At 38.6% G+C, this 17,913-nt stretch overlaps 1 protein-coding gene across 2 annotated transcripts in view; it reads left to right on the forward strand.

The window, feature by feature from the left end:
* Positions 1–17,913, forward strand: part of RAPH1 (Ras association (RalGDS/AF-6) and pleckstrin homology domains 1) — a gene marked incomplete at both ends in the record, with an annotated part of 58,152 nt that overhangs the window by 21,795 nt on the left and 18,444 nt on the right. Inside the window, 4 exons of one of the 2 annotated variants that reach the window (XM_080689007.1) lie at positions 4,142–4,216; positions 11,463–11,540; positions 11,975–12,134; positions 14,889–15,010. In XM_080689007.1, the coding sequence (XP_080545133.1) occupies positions 4,142–4,216; positions 11,463–11,540; positions 11,975–12,134; positions 14,889–15,010 (435 nt within the window). The remainder of the gene's footprint in view (positions 1–4,141; positions 4,217–11,462; positions 11,541–11,974; positions 12,135–14,888; positions 15,011–17,913) is intronic. The other variant, XM_080689008.1, reaches the window with a different exon arrangement.

Genomic DNA, 17,913 nt, shown 5'->3' on the forward strand with positions numbered 1-17,913 from the left:
ATCTTTCTTCAGTAACCATTTTCCCCCACAATACCCCACCTGCCCCTTCTTTCTGAAAAGCAAGAAATTCTTGGAGCAATGTGTGACTGAGTGCTACCAGTAGGGGAATAGATAAGGAAGGCGTTTGTTGAAGAACTGAGTTTGGTGCTTCTAGTTTCTAGATGTCCTATATTGCTATAGAAACCTGTAGTTTGAGCTGGGCATAGTGGTACACACCTATAAGACCAGTACTTGGAAGGCTGAGACAGGAGGATTGAAGGTTCATGGCCAGCCTTAGTAATTTAATAAGGACCCCTGCAACTTAGTGAGACCCTTTCAAAATAAAAAATAAAATAGGGCTGGAAATGAATCTCAGAGTTAGAATGCCTCTGGGTTTTTCTCCAGCTCATCCCCTAATACACACACTCAGAAAGAAATCTGTAGTTTGAGAGAAGGAACATGAATCTGCCCTCCCTCCCTGCTAGTGGTTAAGTGGTGAATCACTACAGCCAAGCACAACATAGTTTAGGTATTCATGATTTTTGTTTTTTAGATTACATATTTTTGAGTCACCAACTATAATGATTATCTCCTTTTTTTTTTTTTTTTTTTTTTTTTTGGTGGTACTGGGGTTCCTGGAAGCCCTTCTACCTCCGGGCTACACTCCCAGACCTATTTTATATTTTTGAAACAGGGTCTTTTACGCCAGTGCGGCTGGCTTCAAACCTGCGCGATCCTCCTGTCTCCACCTCCCAAGCGCGGGGATTACAAGCGTGCGCCACCACGCCCGGCATGATTATCCCCTTTTTATATTAAACTATTTCAGTATTTCAAAATGGATACCTTATTCTGAGTCTTTTAAGGAAATATAATTAACTCCTGCCTCTAAAATTACAAATGTTTTAAGGGACTTCATAGTCTTTGAGGTGATACAAGTTTGAGAATTTGAATAAGTCTTGTAATCTTTTTAAATTAATGCTTCAGTCTTACTTTGATATCTAAAATTACATTTACCAAATCATAATTTGTTTTGATACCCTGATGCAGATTTCATTTTTTAAATTTGAAATATAATAACCTGAGTGTATTCTACTGGGGATCTTTTTTTGAAAAAAAGTAACTTTATAAGATTAATGTGGTAGGTTTTCAAGAATCGTTTTATTGCTAGGTGTGGTGGCACTTGCTAGTAATCTCAGTACCTGGGAGACTGAGATAGGAGGATCACAAGCTTTTGGCCAGCCTCAGCTACTTAGTGAGGCCACCACAACTTGGTGAGACTGTTTAAAAAGTAGAGTCGGATGTATAGTGTAGATATAAAACGCCCCTGGGTTCAATCTCCAGTGCTACCAAAAAAAAATATTTTCTTACAGTACATGTTGTATATTTTACATATTTGTATAAGTATAATTTCCCATTATGTGTGAGTAACAAATAATGAATGGGAATAAGAACAGTGAAGGTTGTAGTTGCTGTTTTTAATTGTGTTTCTCACTCGTTATTCTCACATTTCTTCTTGGTCTTAGCTGATCATTAACTTTAAATTGAATTTTCAGAAATTTCTGCCTATCTACTGTCTTTATAGATGTCAGAAGGACTATACCATGTAGGTAAATGAGGACCCAGGCATAATTGTTTCTATTTTTATTATTGTTTGTGACTTTGTTAATGGTAATCTTGGTAAATATGTCCATTAAAAAAAAAAAAAACCTTGGGTTTTTTTTTAAACCTAAGGTTTTTTTTAAAGGAGTGGGTAAGGGGCAGGTATAAGTTCATCTTCAATTAAAACACAACTTTAACAGCCAGGTGTGGTGGCACACACTTGTAATCCCCGTGCTTGGGAGGCGGAGACAGGAGGATCGCGCAGATTCGAAGCCAGCCGCGCTGGCTTAAGAGACCCTGTTTCCAAATAAAAAGGTATAAAAATAGGTCTGGTAGTGTAGCCCGGAGGTAGAAGGGTTTCCACAACCCAGTACCACCAAAAAAAACCAAACAAACAAACAAAAAAAAAAACAAAAAAACCCCTCACAACTTTAACAATATAGGCAATAAACTACCATATAGGAAATTTACCATAGTATAGATCTGAGCAAAGATTAAGCTACTATTATATTTTGTTAAAATATTTTAATCTTGAAGTATGGTATGTTTTATCTTCTCTAGAAGCAGCTTAAGTATATTACATTTCTTTACAAATAATTTGTCATGGTTTAGATTTATAAAATATAACATTATATAACATTTTTCATATGACTCTGCTCTGCCATGCCTGCATTACTTTAAGTGGTAGTTAGCCTGACATGGTGGCACATGCTTGTAATCCTAGTACTTGGGAGGCTGAGACAGGAGGATTGCAGGTTCAAGGATAGCCTCTGTAAGTAGTTAGACTCTCAACCTAGCAATATACCTTTTTTCAAAATAAAATAGGGCTGGAGGTGTAGCTCAGAGATAGAGTGTCCCCGGATTCAATCCCTGGTACTGCAAAACAACAAAGTAATGGTTAGTAATTACATAGTATTAAAAAACTAATGCTAATTTAAAATTATTTAGGGACAGGCAAATCTAAATTACATATATCTAAAGCCCGGTACAGTGGCACGAGCCTGTAATCCTTCTTAGGAGACCGAGACAAGATTGTCAATTTGAAGTCAGCCTCAACAACTTAGCCTCTGTTTCAAAATAAAAAATATGGCCGGGTGTGGTAGTGTATGCTTGTAATTGAGTACTTTGGAGGATGAGACTGGAGGATCACAGGTTTGTAGCCGGGCCATGGTGGCGCATGCTTGTAATCCCTGCGCTTGGGAGCCGGAGACAGGAGGATCTTGCAGGTTCGAAGCCAGTCTCGCTGGCTTAAGAGACCCTGCTTCCAAATTAAAAAAAAAAAAAAGTATAAAATAGGTCTGGGAGTGTAGCCTGGAGGTAGAAGGGCTTCCAGGAGCCCCAGTACCACCAAAATAAAAAATAAAAAAAGAGTTGGGATGTAGCTAGGAGATAGAATGCCCCTAGGTTCCATCCCCAGTACTGTAAAAAACACAATATCAGCCGGGCGTGGTGGCACACACTTGTAATCCCCGCGCTTGGGAGGCGGAGACAGGAGGATCGCGCAGGTTCGAAGCCAGCCCCACGTGCTGGCTTAGGAGACCCTGTTTCCAAAATGAAAATGTAAAAATAGGTCTGGGAATATATCCCTGAGGTAGAAGGGTTTCCAGGAACCCCAGTACCACCAAAAAAAGAAAAAAACAAACCCCACAATATCAAATTAAAAATACAAAGGGCTAGGGGTATATCTCAGTTGTTGTGTCCTTGAGTTCAGTACTCGGTAACACCACCCTCTCTTAGAAGATTACAAAAACAGTTGGAATTTGGATAAAAACAATACAGTTGGATAAACTTACAACATATTACTAAAAAGTTATGTAAGGAAAGGGAAATGATAGTTGGGGATTACTGTTAGTCACAAACATTTTAATGAAAATACATTAATTCAATATAGATTTATTCAAGGGGAAAACTTACTAATATTTTGTTCATGTAATCATTTGCTGTGTGAATCCTTTACAGTGCAACATGGTCCTGTAGTTAGTGGGTTAATAAAACTTTACTGAAAAGAAGTTTATCAGGTAAAATATTGATGGGTATTTTTCCTCTTAAAGTAGCTGTCATTGAATTGATCAGAAATACTTGCAGAAGTTTTGAAAAGCATATAGTTTTATTGTATTTTCATAAGAATATACTATTTAAATCTATGTAGGTCTTGCAAAGGCTTTAACCACAGGAGGGAATATGTTTAACCATTGGTTTCTGATTTACCTTTTATTTGTGTTCTGTGCACAGAACTCATGAGCACTGGCCTAGAAATCACGTAGGCTTTGTGATCTTTGCATGTCTTTTCCATTTTCCCAGAGAGCCAGAAATCAGCAAGAGTGGTCTGCGGCACACCCATGGACACAAATGAAGTCTTTACCTGCCCCCTCCTTTATTTTTCTTCTTTTTTAAAAATTTTCTTTATGGACATATTTCACCCAGTTTATTAAAAATTAGATTAATTATAGAGAATCATTCTTGCTTTATCTGCTTTATATTTATGTTTTAAACACATAAAGCCTTCACTGACTTCTGTTACTGCCTGTTTTTGTTTTTGTTTCTCTCTCTCTCTCTGCGCAAGCACTCCTATCTGGACAGGGAAACCTCCCTCCTTCTGAGAAACATTGCAGGAAAACCTTCTCATTTGCTGACCAAGGTGATAATACTGCTTTCCACATGCATGTCACTGTTTACTGCCTTGTAGATAGAATATAATCTCTGGTTTTGATTGTGCTCTCAGATTATTTTCTTAATTCAACACCTTTAATGGAGGTACTTTTTCTCTTACTGAAGATAATCATCTACTTAATTACTATCAGACAACATCAAGAGTAGAAAGTATGTTCAGTAATTTTCACTAGTTTTTAAATTTTGGCAAATGCCTAATAGTCTCCCAAGCATGTTGTACTTTTTCTGGTTAAATATATTGCATTTTAAAATCTAAATAGAGGCCAGGTGTGGTGGTGCACGCTTGTAATCCCAGCATTTTAGAGGCTGAGACAGGAGAATTCGGGTTTGCAGCATCCTCAGCTACTTAGGCCCTTTGCAACTCAATGAGACCGTGTTTCGAAATAAAGAATAAAAAATAGTGCTGGAGGTATAGATTGGAGGTAGAATCCCCAGTACCATAAAGAATAAATAAAATAAAATCTAAATAGTATTGCTTTAATTTGAACTTTTATTACTAACAATTATCCAAACAGTTTCTGTACAAACATTAACACCTCCTAGTTTAATTAAAACATTTACTTATGTAAAAATAATCTTGGTTTTTTATTAACTTAATCAAATTGGAAGGAGAGGCTGCAATTTTCTCACTTCTTTTCTCTTAGTGTTTTGACTCAGACCAGCTGGATTTTTGTTTGTAATTTAAAATCTTTTAGTAATTATCAACATTAACTGGGAAGTAATAGGATCAGGATGTGAAATAGCTTTCTACCTCTTTTCAACTCATGTCTTTATTTTATTGTTATTTAAATATGTCATTTAAATATGTTATTTAATATGTTTAATTAAAAATGTCAGACTTGCTTATAGTTTCTGAGGAATATATATAGCATTTATGAGCAATGTCTACTTTGCTATTTATTTCTAACCTTGTAAACTTATTGAACTTATGAAAGATGGAAGACTAAACTAAACTTCCACAAGGAACAGCTCAAAGAGAACACCTTGTGACAAAGTTAGCAGTAGGAACTTTTCTCTTGCCCAGATTTCTTTTTTTTTTTTTTTTTGGTGGGTCTGGAGATGAAACCCAGGGGCATTTGACCTCTGAGCTACATCCCCTGCCCTATTTTTTTATTCTTTATTTTGAAACCGGGTCTCACTGAGTTGCAGAGGGCCTCACTAAGTAGCTGAGGCTTTCAGCGAACTGCGATCCTCCAGGTCTCAGCCCCCCGAATGCTGGAATTACAAAGCAGGTTTTTTGTTTGTTTGTGTTTTTTGTGTGTGTGGGGGGGAGGGGTTTGTATTTTTTGTTTGTTTGTTTGTTTTTGGTACTGGGGATGGAACCCAGGGGCTGTCTACCTCTAGGCTACACTCCCAGACCTATTTTATATTTTATTTGGAAACAGGGTCTCACTACGTAGCTGAGTCTGGCTTCAAACCTGCACGATCCTCCTGTCTCAGCCTCCCAAGTGCAGGGATTACAAGTGTGTACCACCACGCCCGGCTTTTGCTGGGCATTGTGGCACACGCTTGTTATCCCAGTACTTGGGCTGAGACAGGAGGATCGCACAGGTTCGAAGGCAGCCCCAACTACTTAATGAGGCTCTCAGCAACCTAGTGAGACCCTGTTTCCAAATAAAGTATAAAATAGGTTTGGGAGTATAGCCCAGAGGTAGAAAAGCTCCTGGGTTCCACCCCCAGTACTCCCCCCAGAAAAAAAGACAGGTTTATGAGTGGAAGTAGAAACGTGTAAAGATCAGGCGGATATAGAAATATAAGTAGGTTCTAGCCACATTCTTTATAACCATTTCAGTTTTTCTTTCTTTTTCGTCAGCCCCTTCTCTATTCTCAAGAGTACATTTCCAAATACCTGCTGGGGGTACTCAGAGATCACCAGCATCTTACTAGCGCTTAAATCATTTAGCCTTCTGTCCATCTTCTCCCTGGTTAAATGGGGGGTTTCTTGAGAAGAAACCCGACGTTTCCTTAAATGAAAGGGAGTTTCTTGAGAAGAAACTTGGCGTTTCCTTACCGGGTTCTTGTGTACGGTGAGCGAAGAATGACACCCGCAGACTGCAGGAAGTGGAGTAAAAGGTTTATTAGAAGCAACAGGGAATAGGGAAAAGTGACCGAACACCCCAAAGGGGCTGTCAGAACTCTGGAGTCCAGCAGCTGCCTTCAGGACAATACTTGAGAGTAGCCCAAGCTAAATGTCTTCAGTTGCAAGCTGCTTTCTCCCAAAGTCCACGTGATCTGCTAGAAAGGAATAGGGAAAGTGGCAGAACATCTCTACAGGCTATTGGGGCTCTGGTATCCAATAGCTGCCTTCAGGACAATACTTGAGGGTAGCCCAAGCCAAATGCCTTCAGTTGCAAGCTGCTTTCTCCCAGAGTCCACACGATCTTCCAGAAAGAAGTGCAGGTCATTCCTAGGGACCCTGGTCCGCCTTGATGTCCAGTGGAGGCCTTCAGGTCACTACCCGAGTGTAGCCCGGGCCACATGCCTTCAATTGCACCCTACCTTCTCTCAAAGCTAACGTGACCTGCGAGAGAGAGAGAGAGAGAGAGAGAGAGAGAGAGAGAGAGAAGCTCCCCAGCGGGGAGGGGTTCCCAGAGTGGGTAACCGTCCTGGTGACTGTACTAGGGGTTTATATATGTCTGCATGTCCTCTATTGCTTGGAGTTTGGGATTCTGGGAAGCAGCTCTCAGAATTTGTATAGGGTTTTTGCATGTCCTTTGAGGGGTCTCCTTTCAGTAGGAGTGTCATTTGCATGTCCTTTGAAGGGTCTCCTTTCAGCAGAAGTGTCAGACTTGCTCCAGTGATGTCTCCTGGGTTTGTTGATTAGTAAACAGATGGTTTTGTGAAGCTTTGGTCCTTCTTATCTCTGCTCCTTGGAAGAGCAGGAAATTTTTTCTACCCAGGCCTCTTTCCTATCTGCCTATTTCCTTTCTATCTCCTCACTGGGACTCCATTATTTACTTCCATCTTCATTGGTATTTCTGCTTCTACTTAGGATGCTTACATTCTCCCCGACCCAGGTTAAGCCCTCTGATCATCCTTGGCACCTTTGTTTTTCTCATATGATATCTTAAATGTAGAATGAAACGTTGCTTCCTAGTTTGGGGAATTACAGTGAGTAAAGCTTCAGGTTTTTTTTGTGTGTGTGTGAATATACGTTTTCAACTCATTTGGGTAAATACCTAGAAACATGATTACTATATCATATGGTAAGAGTATGTTTAATTTTCTAAGAAACTGTCAGACTGTCTTTCAAAGTGGGTATACCATTTTACATTTTCACCAGCAATGAATGAAAGTTCCTATTGTTCCACATCTTCACCAGCTTTTGATGTCAGTATTCTGGATTTGGGCTATTTTTAAGTCAGGCTATTTTCTTGACTTATAAAGGTTCTTTGTATACTTTGGATAACAGTCCTTAGTCAAGTAGGTCTTTTGCATGTATTTCTTCCCCAGTCTATGGCTTGTCTCTTCATACCCTGGAATATTTTCAGAATACTTCAGAATACTTTAATGTAACTACAAACTAGTTATATTATCATAAAGAATTCGGACGTTCATGTTTGTATCCCAAATACACAAAGCATTGACTCCACATCATCATCATCATCCCTCATCAGACTTTAAAATTACTTTGCAGCAACATGAAGTAAAACTTCTTTGCAGAGCCAGGCATGTTGGGTGGCACATGCTTGTAATCCCAGCATTTGGGAGGCTGAGACAGGAGGATTGCAGTTTGAGGACAGCAATCATTTATGCCAATATAAGGATGAAGGAATGGAAAATGCATTCCAGTGTTTTATGAAATCAGTTACTTGACAGTTTAAAGCATTTTAGATTTATAGAGCTATACCATATTCATCAAAACACAAATAGGGTTTGGTAATTTACCGTAATATTTTACTTCTCTAAGACAGTTCTAGACAGGGTTTTAATAACAGTTTGTTGTTGTTTTTTTATAGCCTGCTTTTTACAGGAAAATATTAAGTTAAATCATAAACTGGGAGCCAGGAATGGTCACACATTCCTGTAATCTTAGTACTTGGAAGTCTGAGACAGGATTCTAAGTTTGCAGCCTAGCCAGCTTCAGTGATCTAGCAAGGCCCTCCGTAACTTAGTGAGACCCTGTTTCAAAATTAGAAAATAGGGCTGGGGTTGTAGCTTAGAGATAGAATGCCCCTAGGTTCAATCCCCAGTACCACAAAAATAAGAAATAAAATGAAGTAAGCATATTTTATAATTCTGTTTATTTGCATAATGGATGGGGGATAGGACTTTTGGTCAGAAGGACCAAGTCTACAAAAGTACAATGACTGAATCTTATCTTAGCTCTCTCCATTTTTATTATATAAAGTTTTTGTTGTCTGCCTTATTGGGGTTGTAGATAGTCCTTCTAGACCTTGATTATTATGTTAATTCACTGGCTTCTTTCATTGAAAGAGATCAAATGTCTAGCAAACAAGTTCACTGCCTTCCCCAACCACTCTTTTTCTGTTCCCTAGAATAGAAAATACTAGGCTTGAAATGAGAGGAAACAGTCTAGAGTATGAAGTGAAAAGCCATCGGAATTTCACTAAACAAGAAATAATTCTAGTAAATAAATTTGTTTTGTTTTTTGACCTAGAAGCTTTAGCTTTTTAACGAAAAATAATGCATGGATTCTAGTTTTTAATCACAATCCAGAGAGGATAAAATTTGGCTTATACAATTTTTTTTGTGTGTGTGTGTGGTGCTGGGGATTGAACCCAGCGGCATTCTACCTCCAAGCTACACCCCCAAGCCCAGCCCAATTTTTTATTCTTTTTTGTTGTTTGTTTGCAGTACTAGGGATTGAACCCAGAGGCATTCTACCTTTGAGCCACCCCCAGCCCTATTTTTTAATTCTTTATTTTGAAATAGTCTCACTATGTAGCTGAGGCTGGTCCCGAACCTGTCTCAGCTTCCCAAGTACTGATTTAAATAAGCACATACCACCACGCCCAGCCAATTTTTTATTCTTTATTTTGAAACAGGATCTAATTAAGTTGCAGGAAACCTCACTTAGTAGCTGAAGCGGGCTGCGGACCTGGATCCTTCTGTCTCATACTTCCAATTACTGGGATTACATGCGTGCACCACCGAGCCTGACAATATAATTAAATATTTTTAAGTTCATTAAATAAAATAATATATAAGATGGTAATTAAATTTTTCTTATAAATTTTCTAGAGAAATCAAAAGCTTAGAAATAGAAAATAGCTGTCTATAAACAAAGGTTTATTTACATGAGCTTTTTTTTTTTCAATTGGAGACTGTTACAGAGTGTATTATGGCTTATTTCTGGAAATTACAAGTAAGTACTGGTGTTGGAGTACTAGTACTACATGCTGTTTTAGAAAAATAATGAACAAGCCAGGCGTGGTGGTGCACACTTGTAATCCCTGCACTTGGGAGGTGGAGACAGGAGGATCGCTCAGGTTTGAAGCCAGCCGCTCTGGAGTAAGAGACCCTGTTTCCAAATAAAAAGTATAAAATAGGTCTGGGAGTATAACCCGGAGGTAGAAGGGCTTCCAGGAACCCCAGTACCACCAAAAAATAAATAAATAAAATAAAAATAATGAACAAGTATTTTAGCTCTTTATAGTTTTTGTTACTATTTATAATCTAAGTTTTCTGAAGTAGAAGTTACTAGAAATTGTTTGGAAAATTGCATTTTACATTTAAAAACTTACAGTGAATGAATTGAAATAAATTAATATTTACTGGCATGATTATATTGTATGATTTTTGAAAGCAGAGTAAAACTTTGGACATTAGGCAGTTTCCTATGTATTCATATATTGAAGAGAATGTACCTATATTTTTAATTTATTAAGAATTTTTCTTAGCGTTTTGTTTTGTTTTTTGTTTTTTGTCTTTTTTGGAACTGGAGATCGAACCCAGAGCGCCACACCTGCAAAGCAGGCGCTTTGCCACTGAGTTACATCCCGGCCCCTATTAAGAGTTTTTATAAGCTGGGCATGGTGGAGCATGTTTGTAATCCCAGCATTTGAGAGGCTGAGACTGGAGGGTCACGGTTTGCCGACAGCCTCAGCTATTTAGTGAGGCTCTCTGCAACTTAGTGAGACCCTGTTTCAAAATAAAGAATAAAAAAAAAAATAATAGGGCTGGGGGTGTGGCTCAGAAGTGGAATGCCCCTGAGTTCTATGCCCGGTACTGAAAAAAAAATTTAAGAAAGTTTTTATATAATTGTAAATAATTAGATAATTTTTTTACTGTAGGTATTTTTAAGATATTATTTTCATTGTTACAGAACAAAACATTAATATGCAAAAGCATGCCCATATTTTGGAAAGAATATAGATTGAGTTGAGGGACTGTGTAAGTATAACATTAATTGGAAAGCCCACAGATGGATATTATATAGTCATTTTTCCCCAAACTGAGAACTTGAGATTCAACTGCTTTATATTGATAGAATCAAACTTACTAATTTACTACATCACAGATTCCTTTACTTCCTCCCTCTTAGAATATGGAATCTAATTGTATTGTCAGACATTTCCTAGGCTGCATCTCTAAAAATGCTTCTCTCTTTACAATGTGTCTGCTTTCATTTTGTGAGAAGAACCATTTTTAAAACGTGTTATTTGTGTCGGGTGTGGTGGCGCACGCTTGTAATCCCAGCATTCTGGAGGCTGAGACAGGAGGATCGCAGTTCGTAGACAGCCTCAGCTACTTAGTGAGGCCCTCTGCAACTTAGTGAGACCCTGTTTCAAAAATAAAAGAATAGCGGGGCGTGGTGGTGCATTCTTGTAATCCCTGCACTTGGGTGGCTGAAACAGGAGAATCCTGCAGGTTCAAAGCCACCCGCTGGCTTAAGAGACCCTATTTCCAAATTTAAAAAAAAAATAGGTCTGGGAGTGTAGCCCGGAGGAGGTAGAAGGCCTCTGGGTTCTATCCCCAGTACCACCTGAATGAATGAATGAATGAATGAATGAATGAATGAATGAATGAATGAATGAAAGAAAAATAGGGCAGGGGGTGCAGCTCAGAGGTTGAATGCCTCTGGGTTCCATCCCCAGACCTGCCCCCCCCAAAATGTTCTTTGTAAGTGTTTGATGTTAAATTCTTAATGAAATTTAATGTCAAGGAAATCTTTAAGGATTAAAAAAAAGACTTCTCAAATATGTTCATAATACTAGCATTAGTTTATCTGAAACGATTTGTATTCACAGGAAGAACAGGCAGCAAAATTGAAAGCAGAGAAGATTAGAGTCGCCCTAGAGAAAATTAAAGAGGCACAAGTGAAAAAGGTGACATGTGAGCTTTTGCCTGGTTTGAGATTTTTATCAATTTTATGGATTTATGAAGAACTGTCTTGTTTATATAATATTTATCTACTTTGTGGAGTGGGAGGATGGGTATTTCTTCCTAATATATTTTTTTACATGTAATAATATTTATGGGTTAGATGCATTATACAAGGAATAACTGCTTCTAAATTCTCTTAAAAGAGTAAAACAATAGTCTTACCATAATTTTAACTAATATATATGTTAAAGGATTTTAGGTTTATTTAGGTAGATTATTTGATATCCAGCTTTTAACCTATTTTTCTCATAGTAAATTCATTATTTGTGTTTTATGTTTAAAGATATCAATCAGGATATTATTTAATATTGAAAGAAACTCTTTTCCAGAATACCAACTTTTGGTTTTCGTTTAATTTTATTTTTACCTGCTGTAGCTGGTGATCAGAGTCCACATGTCTGACGACAGTTCTAAAACGATGATGGTGGATGAGAGGCAGACAGTAAGACAAGTGCTCGATAACCTGATGGACAAGTCCCACTGTGGTTTTAGTTTAGACTGGTCGCTGGTGGAAACCATTTCTGAGTTACAAATGGGTTAGTAATGACATTGTTTTAATTGTTTTCTAACTTCTGTGTAATCCCAGCAGTTTTTATGTTGAAGAAGCATTTTGAAACATTTTGTTTGTTTATAAAATTGCCAGCCGGGCATAGTGGCGCATGCTTGTAATCCCTGCACTTGGGAGGCAGACAGGAGGATCGCGCTGGTTCGAAGCCAGCCGCGCTGGCTTAAGCGACCCTGTTTCCAAAAATAAAAAAGTATAAAATAGGTCTAGGAGTGTAGCCCAGAGGTAGAAGGGCTTCCAGGAACCTCAGTACCACCAAAAAAAAAAAAAAAAAAAAAAATTGCCATACAGCTCAAATTTTATTATTTGGATTTTTACCTTTTCCCAACTATTTTGAGAGTACTTTGAATAAAAGACCACTTCCAGTTCACTTCAGATTTTTAAATGGGTTAAAAAAATTGTAAAGAAACAAAATACTTTTTCCTTCAGATAAAAACAACATAGCGCAATGCTTTTTTTTTTGGTGGTACTGGGGATGGAACCCTTCTTCCTCTGGGCTACACTCCCAGGCCTATTATTTTATTTGGAAACAGGGTCTCTTAAGCCAGAGAAGCTGGCTTCCAACCTGCGCGATCCTCCTGTCTCTGCCTCCTAAGGACTGAGATTACAACCCTGCCCCACCAGGCCTGGCTTAGCTCAATGCTTTTTACTAAAGACTGTTTTACATTTATTTGCATTTGTTCTGAAGCCTTCATACCACCCTTTAACTCTTACTACAACAAAAAACATCAACAGATTTCAGAGAATCATTATCTAGAACATATTCTTTAGCCGGGCCCTGACACATGTTTGTAATCCTAGTACTTGGGAGTCTGAGACAAGAGGATCTCAGGTTTAAGGCCAGCCTCAACTACTTAGTGAAACCCTTTGCAACATAGTAAGACCCTGTTTCAAAATAAAGAATAACAGTAGGGCTGGGGTGTAGCTCAGAGGTGGAATGCTCCCCTGGGTTCAGTCCCCAGTACCCCCCCACACACACATACATGTCCTTTAACATATGTTCAATATGTATACAGGACATATTCTTTGACACCTAATTTGGAAATTAGAAAACATATCTGCTTAAAAGCAAGCAATAACTGGGCCTGGTAGCACACACTTGTAATCTCAGTACTTGGGAGGCCGAGACAGGAGGATCATAGGTTCACACCCAGACTCAGCTACTTAGTGAGGCCCTCTGCAACATAGTGAGATCCTGTTTCAAAATAAGGAATAAAAAATAGGGCTGGTAGTGTAGCTTGGAGGTAGAATGTCCCTGGATTCGAACCCCAGTTCCTAAGTTAAAAAAAAAAAAAAGCAATATTCTTAGATCAAAGAAATCATCTTGGAAGTTTTTTGAATGCTAAGAACTAAGAACTATTGAAAATACTTGATATCAAAATTTATAAAATGCAACTTAGCTCTCATTTTTTAAGGATGAAATGGAAAAAAAGGCCAAAGGCTGCAGAATGATATACTCCAAGTTAGGAGATGTAGATTCTAGTTTTAATTTTTTCATGTATCAGATGTGAAACTTCTGTGTGGGGGGGGGGTACTGGGGGTGAAACCCAGGGGCCTTCTACCTCTGGGCTATACTCCCAGGCCTATTTATATTTTATTTGGAAACAGGATTTCACTAAGTTGCGGAGACCCTCACTAAGTAGCTGAGGCTGGCTTTGAACCTGTGCATCCTGTCTCAACCTCCTAAGTGCTGGGATTACAAGCGTGGGCCACCATGCCTGGATGGCTGTGGGACTTTAAGTCACTTTACATCCCCAGGGCATGTTTTCATATTTAAACAGTGAGGAAAGCCAGATATTTCTTAAGGGCCAAGAACTGTTAAGATTCTTGCTAGTGTATGCTTATATTCCAGTAATTTGGGAAGGTGAGACAGGGTTTCTGGTTTGAGTTCAGCCTCAGCAATTTAGAGAGACCCTGTCTCAAAAATTAAGAAAGGACCTTGTCATAGTGGTGCACATATGTAATACCAATACTTGGGAGGCTGAGATGGGGACCTCAGGTTTGAGGATAGCCTCAGCAACTTGGCAAGGTCCTTGGTGATTTAGTGAAACCCTGTTTCAAAATAACGAAAAAGGCTTGGGGTGTAGCTCAGAGGTAGAATGCCCCTGGGTTCAATCCCCAGTATCACCCCCCCCCAAAAAAAAAAAGAAAAGAAAAAAGAACAGAGGATAGGGATGTTACTCAGTGGTAGAATACCTCTGGATTCATTCCTCACTACTGGAAAAGAAAAAGACCAGGCATGATGATGCACGCCTATAATCCCATTTTTGGGAGGCTGAGATAGGAAGATCTCCAATTTAAGGCCAACTTCGGCAACTTACCCATATCCTCAGCAACTTATTGAGACCCTGTTTCAAAATAAATAAAGGAAGTGGGCATGGTGGTACACGCCTGTAATCCCAGCATTTGGAGGCTGAGACCTGAGGATCGTGGGTTGCGAACAGCCTCAGTTACTTAGGCCCTTTGCAACTTAGTGAGACCCGGCTTCAAAATAAAGAATAAAAATTAGGGCAGGAGGTGTAGCTTGGAGGTCTAATGCCCCTGGGTTCCATCCCCAGACCTGCAAAATAAATAAATAAATAAATAAATAAATAAATCGATATATAGATAGATAAATAAAGGGGTGGGAATGTAGCTTCTGATGGGAATTACTTCACAAGGTTTTCTGTCTTTTTTGCAGTTCTAATGAATAGTAACAAAGTATTGATATTTTATTTTGGAACAGAGAGAATCTTTGAAGACCATGAAAACTTGGTTGAAAATCTTCTTAATTGGACAAGAGATAGCCAAAATAAGCTTATATTTATGGAGCGTATAGAAAAATATGCACTTTTCAAAAACCCACAGGTAAGACTGAGTAACTTATGGAAGCCAGGGTTTTAAAATATCTTGCTCATTACTGCTGAGTTAATAGAGTTTAAAAACAACAACAACACCTATCAACCTCTGAATTAGAGCATTTTAGCTGCAAAGCCCCACGGGAACATTCTTGACTACCACAGAGGTAGAAAGTGAGCTAAGCTTAGTTGTCAGGCCTCAAAGAGGTTCCCAGTCCCACAGTGCCATATGGGATATACTCTTGTAGGGATAGAAATAGCTGCAAGGAGTTATCGGGTTCTTTGCTCTGTGGTATTTTATTTTATTTTTTAATTTTTTATTGGTGCACTGTATTCATACATCATAGTGGGATACAAACTTTTGTGGACATACATGCACACATCACCCAGTCAGCCCCCACCTGATCCCCACCCCATTCTCTCCCCATCCCTCCTTCCCATGCTTGGCTTAGTAGTTGACATCTAGTATTATAGCAATTTATCCAAAATTAAAAATGATAATCTCACATAACAGTTTCATTTGTCTGATACCAAGCTTTTGATGACTTAAAGATAACATTTCAATATTTCTTTTTGCTTTCTTTCTTTCTTACCAGAGAATATTTTTTTTCTATTTTTTTTAGGTGAAACTATCATATATTTATATATTTATTTTTCAGAAAAAAATCTATCCTAATATGGAATATGGATTCTAGATACCCAAAATGATCTTGAAAAAGAACAAAGCTAGAAGATATATATTTTCTGATTTCAAACCATATAAAGCTAAAATAATTGTAACAGTGTAGTACTGTTCTAAAGGCAGATATATAAACCATTGGAGTTAAATACAAGCCTAGAGCTAAATTCTTCCCTATATTGTCAAGTTATTTTTGACAAGGTTTCCACGAACATTTGGTGGTGAAAATAATAATCTTTTAACTAAATATTGTTGAAAAATAATACTTACATGGAAAAGAATAAAATTGGACCCTTACCTAATCCCATATACAAGTATTAACTCAAAATAGATAAAAGACCTAAATATAAATCTTAAGACTACAAACTTTTAGAAGAAAATCTGGTTCATAAAACCTCACAACATTGACATTGGCAGTGATTTCTTGGATATGATTTCAATGGCACAGGCAACAGAAGAGTATACAAACTCCCTAAAAAATAAAAAAATATTGTATATCCAAAGACAGTGTAAACAGAGTTAAAAGTTATTGATAGAATGGGATAAAATATTTCCAAATGCTATATCTGAAGGTATATTAATATTCCAACTAGAAATCCTAAAAATTAACAACAATAAAGGCAAACAATACCATTTAGAGATAGGTAAAAGACTAACATAAATAATGAATCTCCACAGATAACCAATCTTAGTTGTCTGTTGGATGGAAACTCTTGTTTCTCTGGTTCTGGGGTGTGTTACCTATTTCTTCTTTGTAGTTAATCTCTTTGAGTATTTTCTCTAGCGCTGGTTTTGAAGACAAATTCCTTCAGTTTCTGTTTGTCATGGAAGCTTCTTATTTCTCCATCTAATTTGATAGAAAGTTTTGCTGGATAGGAAATTTTTGGCTGGAAGTTGTTTTCTTTCAGAGTTTGGAATATGTTACTCCAAGCCCTTCTGGCTCTCATGACTTGGTTTGGGAAGTCTGGAGTGATTCTAATTGGTTTGCCTCTGAATGTCACTTGGCCCTTTGTTTTTGTTGCCTTTAAGATTCTCTGCTTGGCTTCCACATTGGTCATTTTGACAATTATATGGCGTGGGGATCCTCTTCTCAGATCCTGTCTAAAGGGAGTTCTATAAGTTTCCTGGATCTGTGTATCAACCTCTTGCTCTATATTTGGAAAATTTTCTGCTATTACTTCCTTGAAGAGATTGTTGATCCCTTTGGTATCACTTTCTTTTCCCTCCTCTATTCCAATTATTCTTAGGTTAGCTCGCTTAAGATGGGCCCATATTTCTTCAATGTCAGATTCCTGCTGTTGGATATCTTTTTCTAGATTAGAAACTATGCATTCATTTTTGGATTGCTCATCTTCTAAGAGCGAGATTCTGTTCTCCATGTGGTCTAATCGGTTGTTCATGCTTTGAATTGAGGTCTTTACTTCATTAATTGCATCTTTTATCTCTTTTTGGCTCTCTCTGAGTTCTTTTCGAAGCACCTCTATTATTTCTACAGTTATTTTCCTGATTTGATCTTCTAGAAATCTCTGATTTTCTGTTTTATCGGGTTCTGATGTTGTGGGGTTGTGGGCATTCATTGCTCCAGTGTTATTCCTCTTTCCCATGATTTCGGAAGTTTGTGCCTTCTCTGGGTTCTTCCCTTGGGTCACTATGACTTCACTTAAGGTGCTCTCCATCTCGAGTCTGTAGTATCTCAGACCCCACTACTCCTTTACTGGGTTGTATCACAGAGTCTCCGACCCAGGGAGTCGATAGAGGCTGCTTTAAACTATGGGGGGGGGCAGGTTGCACGTTCTCCTATGGTGTGATATCTCTGCCACCACCACTCCCCCTCTGGGTCAAGTCCCAGGGAGTACAGTACTGGGATTTCTCCTCTGTGGCCCGCAATTTGACTCACTGTTCTTGAGTTCGCAGATGTAGCTGTACTGGACTAGGTGAATTCGCTGCTGCTGCCGCCGGTGGCAATATGGCGCTGTTGCTATGCCCTCGGCCGTGAGGCTGGCGTATTTCTTCTTGGTTTTGAGTTCCGCTCTGAATCCCTCGGCTTGCTGTAGCCGTCCAGTGAAATTGCCGCTGCCGCTGGCAGTATGGCGCTGCTGCCGCGTCCTCGGGCGTGAGGCCGGTGTATCTCCTCTGTGGCTCTGAGCTCTGTTCTCAGTCCACTTTCTCTCTGGAGCCTGGTGATTTTTTTGTTTCTCTGGTGATGGTGTTTTCTGGCTATGAAAGGCGTTGAT

Source organism: Muscardinus avellanarius, assembly GCF_963383645.1.
Source record: "Muscardinus avellanarius genome assembly, chromosome: 2".
Taxonomy (NCBI): domain Eukaryota; kingdom Metazoa; phylum Chordata; class Mammalia; order Rodentia; family Gliridae; genus Muscardinus; species Muscardinus avellanarius.